At 38.0% G+C, this 12,389-nt stretch overlaps 1 protein-coding gene across 1 annotated transcript in view; it reads left to right on the forward strand.

Moving 5' to 3' along the window:
* TANC1 (tetratricopeptide repeat, ankyrin repeat and coiled-coil containing 1) overlaps nt 1-12,389 on the forward strand; it is a 98,444-nt gene that overhangs the window by 76,627 nt on the left and 9,428 nt on the right. The window contains exons 13-21 of the mRNA XM_082314310.1: nt 767-1,374; nt 2,775-2,883; nt 3,098-3,220; nt 4,124-4,360; nt 5,011-5,196; nt 7,181-7,259; nt 10,906-11,039; nt 11,559-11,682; nt 11,804-11,979. Coding sequence (XP_082170436.1) covers nt 767-1,374; nt 2,775-2,883; nt 3,098-3,220; nt 4,124-4,360; nt 5,011-5,196; nt 7,181-7,259; nt 10,906-11,039; nt 11,559-11,682; nt 11,804-11,979 — 1,776 coding nt within the window. The remainder of the gene's footprint in view (nt 1-766; nt 1,375-2,774; nt 2,884-3,097; nt 3,221-4,123; nt 4,361-5,010; nt 5,197-7,180; nt 7,260-10,905; nt 11,040-11,558; nt 11,683-11,803; nt 11,980-12,389) is intronic.

Consider the following 12,389-nt stretch of genomic DNA (forward strand, 5'->3'; position numbering starts at 1 on the left):
GTGTGTCTGATCAAAACATCTCACTAGCCTGAAAGTTCAGCTTTTTGAAATCCACTTCAAAGTGGAATAAAGCGTTCCTTTTTGTGTTGTGAAAGTGTTGAGAAGTTTTTGTTAGACCCTTCGGATGTATGCTTCTGTGTACGAAGTTTTAGGTCTTTTGGATCTTTATTTACATAAACATAAATGTGTTCTGTGCATAAAAATGTGTTCAGGTAGACCTGTTGAAGTGTCTGACTGTGCCGCACTTGGTACTTGCCTTAAACTAAACGGGGCTGTGTATGTGTGGATGGTACCTTCCTGCTACATGGGTACTGGAAGACGTAACGATGAGGAGATTCTTTTCTCTCTTGTCACTTGTGATATTTCTTAATAAATCATTCCTCCCTAATAGACCATTCCTTCTACTGCCTCCCTTCCCCTGACCTGTCTTAGGGTCCAGTGCTGGTAACTGTTTTCCCTTAATTTTGAAGTGATCATCTCTATAGCTCATCCCCTTCACTTGCCTTGCTGAGCTTGGTCAGTAAAATATTTGAGACCTTCCTATGAAAAACGATGAAATGCAGAAATACTGTTCTACCTGTTAGCAGGGGACAATATTTGCAAAGCTATCACAGAGATACTGAGTTTCTTTTTGATCTGTCTGGTACTCATGACAGAAGAGAAATATAGCAAAGATGCATTGTTAAGTTTTCAGTGCTGGAATACTGTAACACCTGTGTGGTTTTTCTTTTTCTTTTTTTCTTTTTTTCCCCTCTCCCCCTCATAGGAAGTAGTAAGTTCACTGCCCTTTATCGCAATATCCCTGGACAATTTTCCAGACAACAAAGAAATTCATGATGACTTGAATGCTTATATTCAGTACAGAATTAGTAACAGCCAGGAAATTATAAACAACATATCTTTAAATGGAAAAGCTGATGCAGTTATTATTGGGAAAGTGAGTAACCACCTGATCATGAGAAGCCTGGGATCTTATCTCTATTTGAAACTCACTCTGGATCTTTTCCAAAAAGGTCACTTAGTAATCAAAAGTGCAAGCTACAAGGTTGTTCCAGTGTCGCTATCAGAACTGTATTTACTTCAGTGCAATATGAAGTTCATGACAAACTCTGCTTTTGAGCGAGCCCTGCCAATATTAAATGTGGCACTGGCATCCCTACATCCCATGACAGATGACCAGATTTTCCAAGCTATTAATGCAGGCCAAATAAATGGTGAACAGCAATGGGAAGACTTCAGCCAAAGGATGGAAGCCCTTTCGTGTTTTCTGATAAAAAGACGTGACAAAACACGTATGTTCTGCCATCCGTCCTTCAGGGAATGGCTTGTTTGGAGAGCAGACGGTGAAAATACTGACTTCTTATGTGAGCCAAGGTAAATGAAACATGCAGTAAATCATGTTCAAATAGCTGCAATTATGTTTTATATAATTGATTGCAACAGTTGGTGAGAGGAGAGAGTAATATTAAAACACAAGCATGCCTAATTTTTTCCAAAATGAAAACTTTTATATATTTAGGGGTGGACTTGAGCAGAAGTATCAGAGGTTACAATGCATAATTGACTTTGTAAAATTTGCAAATTTGCTTTTGACTTTGCTGCCTTCATGGGGAAATGAGAGTATTACGTTGTTATTAATATAGCAAAACTGTTGAGAATTACGTGCAGCAACACTATGTCTATTTAGAGTGCAGGAATAGAAAGAACAGATCATTTAGGCTCTTTTAAACGTAAAAATATTAAGACATTTCATTCTATAATTATATCCTCATGGCATTGTTTCAGCTTGTTCATCTCACCTTTGACTTGGAGAGTGTGAATTAGTTAAATTGGAGACAATAAGCTGTTATTGTACATGCACATTCTCGCAGTCTGCATCTTCCATTTTTTTCATATTCTTCATGGGTTTAGGTTTTCTGTTTTTATAAAAGAATAAATAATGCTGACATTTAAAATTATCACCAACCCAAGACTTCTCTGTGCTTTTGAGCAGATTTAACAAAAACAGGTCAGTAGGTGGAATTATCAGGGTTGCAGACTGTTTGGCCCCTACCATTTTTCAACGTCGCTAGCTGCACCCTGGGCCTGCTGAATACCCGATGCACAGTGCGTGCTCTAACAGAAGGCAGTGTGTTGCCTAGGCTTACGTAAAGCTTCCGTTTCTGAAAAGTGCTGTTCAGAAATTTCTGAAGATGGGGCGAGAAGCCGCCCGCAAATTCATCCCCCAGGTGAATAGTCTAATTAGCATATGGTTAATTGTCCAGTTCCAGTATATAGTCTGATTAATGTATAGTATGTGATAACCTCGTTTTCTTAGGGTTACGCCATTTCCACTGTTTCCGAGAACACTAACCACCAACTAATGTAGACATAGAATTACTAAATATACGTTTTATCTCAAATTCCCAAAGGATTCAGATCTTCTGCTCCTGAAAGGATTGGGTTTTGTCTGAGGTACCTGCAGTTCCTGACTGTGAGATGAACCAAGACAAAAGGGCAGCAGTATGCAAACTGGTGTCCAAAGCTGCATTGGTTCTGACGTGGGCCTCTTGTGAGGTGACAGTAGAGAAATATTAGGAGTGTGTTTCAGCTTTGAAATTGCTTTCTTTCTCTTTGCGTTATTTTGTTACGGAAGGAATTTTGTTGAGATGTAACGGTATGTTTCAGCAGCCTGACAAAGAAAGTTGCGCTATTATGACAGGCACACAGATGTGTGAGGATATTTACTGAAAGTATAGTTAGAAAACCAGTTGTCTCTTAATTCTTTTTGCTAGGAATGGACATGCTCTACTGGCTTTCATGTTTTCTCGACAAGAGGGAAAGTTAAACCGCCAGCAAACTATGGAACTTGGTCATCATATACTTAAAGCTCACATTTTTAAGGTAACACAGCTTTAATAGGTTTATGATCTATTCGTATGAATGCGTCTCTCAGATTCTCCTCTGAGTTGCTTTAATAATTTTTTTAGAAGCTTATGCAAAATACTTGGTAGCGCTAACAAACAAAATTGTTACTTCTCTTTATACTGATGAAGTGTAGATATAAATAGTATTTCTAATCCTATAGAGAGATTTCCTGATATGTCATTTCTGTTAGGGTCTCAGTAAAAGGACTGGAATTTCTTCCAGTCATCTTCAAGCCTTGTGGATTGGTTATAGTACGGATGGACTGTCTGCAGCCCTTGCCTCTCTGAGAAACATCTATACACCCAACGTGAAGGTAAGAAAATAAGCGTTCATGTACAATCAGTGCTTCCTCTGCCACTGTTGCTGTAACTCTGTTGATGAATGTTGAAATTAATGTGAAGAAGAAAAGCCACCACTATGCATCTGTAACTGAACTCCTTTATAACAAGCCTTCAGGTACTTTTTAAAGCTGTTGTTAAAGTCCAGTTCGGTTTTCCTTGATAGTTTTGATGGCAAGATGGGTTTCACCCTGATCGGGATGTAACCACGCTCTGTAGCTCGGATGTGTGTGGGTGCATTTTCAGGGGTCAGATGTGCCACCTGATTTGCTGGGCAGAGTTCCGCTGTGTTTTCTTGTATGGGGAGGTAGCAAGAGAATTGTAAAAGGGGAAATACTGTGAGAGTGAAAGGATGTAAAATGCCAGAACTTTGCACTATTATTTGAATCCCTGGATTATGGACAGGGAAATCCAAGTTGATCAGTAGCAATTTTAGCCAACTCCTAAGCCTCTTGATTGGAAATTTGCGTGCACGTGCACACACACATGCATGCTCTTACAATTTCTTTACGATTGCTTTTTATGCAGTCTGGTTCTGTATTAATGGAGTCAGTTACATAAATCTGCAGAGTAGTAGCAAGTCACACCTTCAAAAATCCTACTGTTACAATAAATGAAATTGTGGTGAGAGAGTAGTGAGTTTCAGGGGAGAGGTGAGTCTTGTATTAGGAGTCCATAGTTCAGTAATGCAATAATTTACTTGCTAACAGATGATGCTAAACTTTCATATTGCTATATTCATTATAAAGTTGATGTCTGCCAATAAAATCTGCATCAAAATTAGGGAGTTAACATATGAGTACCTGAATCAAGATGTTAAAGTCTCCTAATAAATTCAGACAAATCGGGGGAAAAAAATTGTTTTGTTTAAATTTTAGGTGAGTCGGTTGCTGATCTTGGCAGGAGCAAATGTGAATTATAGGACTGAAGTACTAAATAATGCTCCAGTGCTGTGTGTTCAGTCGCACCTTGGACATGAAGAGGTGGTCACTCTTTTACTAGAATTTGGAGCTGCTATTGATGGAACTTCGGAAAACGGGATGACAGCGCTTAGTTATGCAGCTGCTGCAGGTCACATGAACATAGTTTCTCTGCTGTGCAAAAAAGGTGCAAAGGTAAGGTGATGCGCAAAGATTGCAGTGTTTGCTGCAATAAAAAATCATGCAAAGGCCTAAGACAACTGTTGTTGATTACATAATTGTATAATTAACACAAGTCCCCAACTTGGGGATGAGGAGTCCAGATCATCTACACGGACTTCCATGAAGCATTTTCCATGTGCCACTGATCACAACCCGCTGGGCCCATCTGTTCAGCCACTCTTGGGTCCACCTCACTGTGCGTTTAACGTAACCTGCCCTTCATCAGCTTGCCCATGACAATGTTATGGGAGACAGTGTCAGAAGCCCTACTAAAGTCAAGGTAGACAACATCCACAGCTCTCCCTGCATCCACCAGGCCAGTCACCTCATTGTAGAAAGCTGTCGGGTTGGTTAAGCGTGATTTCCCTTTTGCAAACCCATACTGACTACTCCCGATCACCTTCTTGTCCTTCATGTGTTTGGAAATGGTGTCCAGGATTAGTTTCTCCATCACCTTCCCAGCAACTAAGGTGAGGCTGTTTGGCCTTTAATTCCTCAGATCTTCCTTCTTGCCTTTCTTGAGGATAGGAGTGACATTTGCTCTCTTGCAGTGCTCAGGATCTTCTCCTCTCCATGGCCTTTCACTAGACTTTTTAACTTTTAACATTTTTTTTCCACTGCAGGCTGACTATGTAGACAAGAAAGGCCAGTGTGCTTTGGTCCATAGTGCATTGAGAGGGCATTGTGATATCCTTGAATACTTGCTCAATGTGGTTTGGATAACTCCTTCCCAAGAACAAAATGCACTAAGAAAAAGCCACGCGCTGCAACAAGCACTAACAGCAGCTTCCAGTATGGGACACTGTCAGGTAGGTTGATAGTTCAAATATTTCCAAATCTGTTTGAATTTATCAGAATTGTACAACAGTGCTTGTAGCTGTTTTTAAAAGAAGTTTGGAAAGCAGAACTATTGAAACCTCTGATATTTAAAGTAGTATGCATTCTTAGCAGCTGTTTTAAATGCTGTAGCTAATCATCCAATAATATTATTTGCTTCAGGATTTGTTTATATGTAATTTTCTGTCTGCTGTTTCCTCACTGTTCTTGGAAGTTGTCCTAAATCTCTAGGGGTAATGATGATATTCTGTAGCAGTGATCCACCCTAGTATGGTTCTACTTCAGGTTGAATTTTTTTTTTTCATAGCATAACAAATTCTATATTGCACATACTTGCACATGCTTAACTTTTTAACCTGATGCACATCAAGGTCAAGTTACAGACTTTGGCTTACTTCAGCTTAATGTCACTTCAGGCAGAAATTTGGGGTTGTGCATATATATGATAAAAGAAGTGTTTGTCAGCTTTACAGTCTCATTCGGTAAAAGCAACGTTAAAAGTAAACACATAAGAAATACTCAAAATGCTTTAGATATTTAGATAATAAAAGTATGTTTTCTGTTCATTGAGAAAATAAATCTTAACCTTGATATAAAAGTAATCAATAAGTAGAGATACTTGAATAAAGATAACGCTAGGCTGATGGAATTTCCTGTGTATGTATTATAAGTGATGTGCCAAAAGTGGAGACTTAAAATATCTTCAATAAAACCATTTCAATATTTACTTTTTTACATCTATTTTTTAATTGCTATAAGATCAATAATCTGATCTTTAAAGTTGTTTACATGATTGAAACATAGAAATGTCTATGTGCAATTAATTTATTATATGATATATAAGCCATGACTGTCTCACAATATAAATTTGAGGATTCTGAACTATGATTAAGTTGAATTAACGGATAACTCCTTTACTCTCGTAAAAGTTCTTGTTTGCTATCCACTGATTAAATAAAAGCAGTCAACTCCTGAATATCAGCAAAATAGATCACATTAATCATAAATACTTACTCTTACCTGAAAATGTCCATCTTTCTCTATTTTTAGGACAATAAGAAGCTTAATTGTTCTTAGCTAGAAAAAAGACCTGTGTGTTTCATGAATTTTAAGTAAATTATATTCTAGCATTTCGAATTTTAAGATTTTCCATACATCGTATGCAACACATCTCATACAGCCTGAAAATAGCCACGTACTTTCTCCTTTCCTACCTTTGCTTTTTCCCATAGCATCCAAAACTTTTGTTAGTGTGTTTCTACTCCCTTACCTGCTTGCTGCAGTCTCAGTGACTGTGTCCCCCATTAGAAAATTTGTTTAAAATAGCCAGTAGAAGAGGTTTTAATTTAATAATCTTTTACTAGCAAGTGGTTACAAAACATAGATTTCCTTAATAAAATAAAACCACAGCAAAATGTAATTTATAACTTGTCTCAAGTTTAAAAATTAGCGTTTAACAATATCTGCTTAAACCATTCTGTGAAGAAATTTTGAAAAACAGCTAAGATCTAAACAATGTAAAAGGAAAAACATAGGAATCCCTATTTTACAGTATGCGTGCAAATATTCTCTTTTTTCCCCCCTTCATTTTAGAGAATATGGAATTTTCTCGCTGAACTGGGATGCTTTATTTTTGGCATTGTTTGTCTTGATTATTCTGGTATATGTAGGTCGCACAGGAGCTCATTAAATCATAGTCATGTAAAACACCCTGAACCAATTAACAGAAAGGCACTGGACTTTTTTTAAAACTGCTTTCAGTAACATTCAGTTGTCTTCAAGTCATACTAAAAGTCATACTGAACTTGCTTTGATGGATTATGAACAATATTATTTTTCTTTGATTCATATGCATTAAGAGAGAAGCGCTCCCGCTGGTTTTCAGTCTTTTACCTGTCGCAAGTGACAGCTGCCGGGTTTCGTGACTCACGCCGTCTCTGCTCACTGTCTTGGCAGGTGGTTTGTTACATCCTGACAACCGCAAAGGAACATGGCATAGACGTCAATGGCACTGATGCCTTGTGGGGAGAAACAGGTATTTCCTTCCTCTCATTTTCCCTAATTAGAGTTGCTCACTTAAGAAGTGAGAGTTTTTAATTTTGATTTTTTTAAATTTGGTTTTCTGTGATAAAAGTGGGGAATACCAGTTTTAATAGTAAAATGCAGTTTATAAGCATAAATACAGAGTTTTTAACTTACTAAATCTACTCATCTCATGTATGGAAAAGTTATTTTATATTAAAATCACTGTAAGTTACTGACTTTCTCATTAAATTGAAAATTGTCTGTGGAAATACAGTGCTTCAAGCTTCAGTGTAGAATTTCTTAGGATTATCTGTTTGGGAACTTTTTTAAAAATCTCATTTGTTTGCAGGAAGAGCTAGGCAATTGCCTCGTGTTCTGATTAGGCAATGGATGAAAAGACATGCCTTTGTATGTATGAGAAATGCCAAATATTTTTTTAAAGACAGACTGTAAACTGTGCAGCCTGCAGCTGAAAGTTTTCCTGTTTTACCATGAGTAGCATCTCGATTTCATTTAAACAGCTGAGATGGCACAAGCAGGTGGGAAAACAGTCTCTTTTAATGGTTGTCAGTAGCCTCTTCACACACTGGAGAAGCAAATGTTCTTTATTCCTATGCATATACAAACTCTTGGTGCAAATCCAGTTAATTCCAAAAACCATACATCTGTTTCTAAATTGATTTTCCTTTAATATTTTCTTGTTAACGTTTTGTATTAAAATTCTTACTTTAACATATTGGGACTGCTTACTCATTAAGTAAGCGCTTCCTTATGCAGTCCTAACTTGTGATGGAGGGTGAAGGTCCAAGTCCAGAGAACTACGGGCAGTTCCCTGTGGCACTTTTGTGTTCTCTGAGATACAGAGTAGTGAGTTTGGGACAAGAAAAACATGTAGTCAGTCAAGATAGCTACAGGATTAGCATTACATGAAATAGTACTCTTCAGTTACTGAATGTAAAAAAAAAAAAAAAATATGTGGAAAGGATGCTAATTTATATGTTGCTGGAATCTTCACAGTTTTGCATGTGTGGGTGAACTTATATTTGCATTGTACTGCATGGTTCTTTGCTGTCTGCTTTGTAAATGGATCATGGTATGGAACTGGATAGTGATAAAGCTTAGAAGTATGAGGCAAATGGAGTGAGGAGCAGTGTGTTTTGTGAGTGCCTGTTTTAAAGAGTGAAAATCCATCTCACCTTGAAACAGCACAGAACAACCTTAAAGATCGTTCCCTTTCGTGTCGTAACATGTTCGGGAATAGCTTGTTTCTGTTCATATATTTGCACTGCTATTATCTACTTGAATCCTAAGTTGGTTCTGCTCATTGTGGAGGCTGTTTCAATAGCATTTTATATTGTGAATCTTTTAGAGGGAAAGACAGCTAGAGATCATCATTGCCATTGCCGATATCTTATCACATTAATGCAGCTGAAGGCCATGTCTGTATGAAGTACAGGTTCAAGGCAAGTTAAATAGCAAATTAAAGTGGAGCAGATAAAAAAGTCACATAACACGTGAAATGAGAGGATGTAGGGGTGGGAGACTTTTAAGCCTGTTTTCTAAATTTCCTTAGTTTACCCTTTTCCAAATCCACATTACTATGTCTTAGTTGGAAAAGACGATCTTGGGTTGAAGACATCTCTGAGGTGCGCTTCCAATGTTACGTGTTCTATACAGATTAGCTAGTTTGGAGCGTTACTTACTGTCTAGTAAAAGCGATAGAAAAATAGCATCGTTTTGGCTGCTCTCAACCTTTGCAGAGTACCATTAGGCATATCAGAGGTGATCCTTTTGAGTAGAATAGTTGGAATTCCTGAGCAGGGTTTAGTCCTGATGTTGTTTAAGCTGACTGAAGGAATTGTTTAGTGTTCTTACACCTGGATAAGGTATAGGGAGGTATATTGGTGCTGTAATGTTAGTTACACCATGAGCTAAAATGCTGGTACTGACAGAAGAAAAAATGTGACGTTTTTGAACAAGATAGTTTGTTTTACCTTTAATATTGATTACCTCTAACAGTTACTTTTCCAGTTGTGCAGATCTAAACAGTTGATGTAACTGTAATACAGTGACATATCAGTAAGCGAAGAGTGAATGCGTTAGATATTGTCGTTAGAAAAAAGTAATGAATTTACCGCTTCCTGCAGTGTTTGTAATTTCATTTACCTTCAGCATCCATTGTAATTTTTAAAAACTCTACTTTATCATGTTTGAAAATGCTAAAAAACGAGTAACAAGAAATTCACAATTTGACCCACTTCTTATTGGAAAATATACAATATTAGGACTTAGAAAATGGAGGGGTGAGGCTTTTGCTGATTCTTGCAGAAGTTAGCACATGAACTCATTTTCTGAACAGTGTTAACGTTACTGATGATGCTTCAACACGAACAACAAAAAAACCATTTTCATTTCAAGCTCCATTTAAAACACAGGAGAAGTTGATGCAAGCCAAATGGAAGAGAGGAAAAATCATGATGGGGAAAATATTTTATTTTCAAGCTTCAGTGAGTGTCATAGTGAAAAGCAAGGAATTTAATAAGCTATAGGAGAAGGTGGCAAATTGCTTAAATGTGTAGCCTTACAGCAACGCTTCAGCGTTATGGTACTGAGTAGAGTCACAAAATATTAGTGCCGGATGTATGGAAATTACCTGCTTTCTCATAAGGCATGTATTGTGAACACAGATGTGCGGTAATTTGTATCTTATGAACATCTAAAATAAAGATCATAGCAATGGTTTTATTATTGTGCTATCTGGACACGTGTGCTACTATGTTGTGTTGGACTGCTCCGTCGCCAGTGTGCGTAGGTGTGCATGCCATTGCGATACTCTGGTGGCTTCAGCCAGGGCTGAAAAGGTGTCTTCTGATAGTGGTGTCTCTCTGTTTAAAAGTGCAAGGTTACTGCATTTTATATAGAGGTCAAGAGCGCTTGCTCCTGACAACACACACTGTTCAGTTCAAAAGAGATGTTTAAGGTGAATTAGGATGTTGATGTCTCTTCTGTACTGGAAAATGTACAGTACCCCCTTGAAGTCTAGAGCAAGGGTTAACACACAGGAATTAGAACTATTGATTGATAACCTGCTGTGGTTTTCAGCATGAAAAGCAGGGAAAACTATTTTAACTAGCGCAGAATGAAGCTAAATTGTCCAAGACACAGGCTTTCTGCAGAGATCTAAATATCTGTTTGGTACTACATCCCTGCTAGGGACTGAGTGAACGCTGCTTCCTGACGCCTGAGTTACAGCCCCTTTGTTGAATCTCAGCACTGTTGTCATCGTCGCCTTTGGCAAGCACCTGATGGAAAGAGATGAAGCTTTCTTGTCATGAAAAAAATGAGTAATGAAAAAGGAACTAGAACTGCCTCAGGCTGATGGGTTTATCCAAAATTTTCATAAAGATTCCTTTTAACCTAAAAGCTATGGACATGATACAATTGTTATCTTTGAGAATATTTTTTTTATTTACCAGAGAGTGTCTGTGGCTTATTGACTTAACCTGATTCTGACTAATTCATTTGAGCTATGAAAAGTCTTATGGAGCAGCTGGGTTGAAGAAATCGGGGGTTCAGTAACACTCACATAGTGTGCGTGTGTCAAAAGATGTGGTAAAACAGCTAAGAGATGATGTTGATGAAAATGCCTTCTTTAGCCCTCACAGCTGCTGCAGGAAGAGGAAAACTGGAAGTCTGCGAATTGCTTCTTGAACACGGAGCAGCCGTGACGAGAGCTAACAGGAGGGGGATTCCTCCCCTGTTCTGTGCAGTACGGCAGGGGCACTGGCAGGTCTGACACATCTTCGCAAATTAAACGGATTCCTTTGGGAAGCGGTCCTTGATTCCTCCCATCTCTAGTCCTGTAATAAATTAGTGTAAATTTTCTAAAACGCATTGCGTCAGCTTCAACGGGATATGTTCAGAAGCTCACTTTTTAAGTTATTTAAAGTGATACAAAGGATTTGAAAGTACATCGGCTGCATGACAACCTTAGTTATAGTATACCTGAAAAATAATACCTGGGAGTTAAAATATTTTATTTCCTAGACCAAGAACAGAGGCAATTTCAGATCCTCTATACTGCTTCTGTATTAATGGAGAGAGAACATTAGAGTCAGGAGCCTTCCTCACTCTGGCCACTCCTCTCAGGAGAAGGCCCTGAATTGCAAACTGTTAAGACTTGAGTTGTGCAGGATTTCTCAATCATTGCTATAAAAAGGAGCTTAGTCCTCTTCTTTAAAAGTTCATGCTATTATGGCTAAAATTTAAATCTGCCAATTTGTTTTTAAATTGCTATTTTCTATTTCAGATTGCTAAACTTCTAGTGGAGCATGGGTCTGATGTGAATTTAAGTGACAAGCAAGGCCGAACTCCACTTATGGTGGCTTCTTGTGAAGGACATTTGAGCACTGTGGAATTTCTGCTTTCTGAAGGTAGAAAATAAATAGTGGCTCAAGGCTGCACAGCTGTGCAAGAGACTGCATCTGTGTGAGTTAGGTAATTTTGCTTATTAAACAAGACATCCTCATAACAAAGTTAATTTTCATTTTACAGGTGCAACTATTTCATCTCTGGACAAAGAAGGACTGACAGCTTTGAGCTGGGCATGTCTAAAAGGCCACAGGGAAGTGGTTCAGTATTTAGTTGAGAAAGGCGCAACAACTGATCAGACAGACAAAAATGGACGAACACCCCTAGACCTGGCAGCTTTTTATGGGGATGCTGATATTGTAAGTAGAACTAACGGTAGAAAAACTAAGCCTGTATTGAATTTTCATAATACAAAACAAAGCAAAGAGAACTGTTAGAAATCCTTACGCTTTTGATCTTGTGAAGATAGCACTGAGCACATCTCAGTGTTACTGTCCAGCTTATATACATGGAAATACAAGGCTTGAGGTGTAAATTCAGTTTTTCTCAGTTTGTTCCACAGGTCATTTCAGAAATAGGGCAACAACTGAAATTCCTTTTTCAGTCCTGTACCTTTCTCACATACTGCCTTCTTCCTCGATAATAAATGTTTCAATGCAAGAATTTAAGGCATTTTAGGTGAAGTTTTTCTGAATCTGAAATGGACCGTGCCTGTAACTGAGATCAAAAGTATACAATAAGTTAAAAGTCTGTGGTTTAGAAGTCTCTG

Source organism: Platalea leucorodia (assembly GCF_965183815.1).
Source record: "Platalea leucorodia genome assembly, chromosome: 5".
NCBI classification, from domain to species: Eukaryota; Metazoa; Chordata; class Aves; order Pelecaniformes; family Threskiornithidae; genus Platalea; species Platalea leucorodia.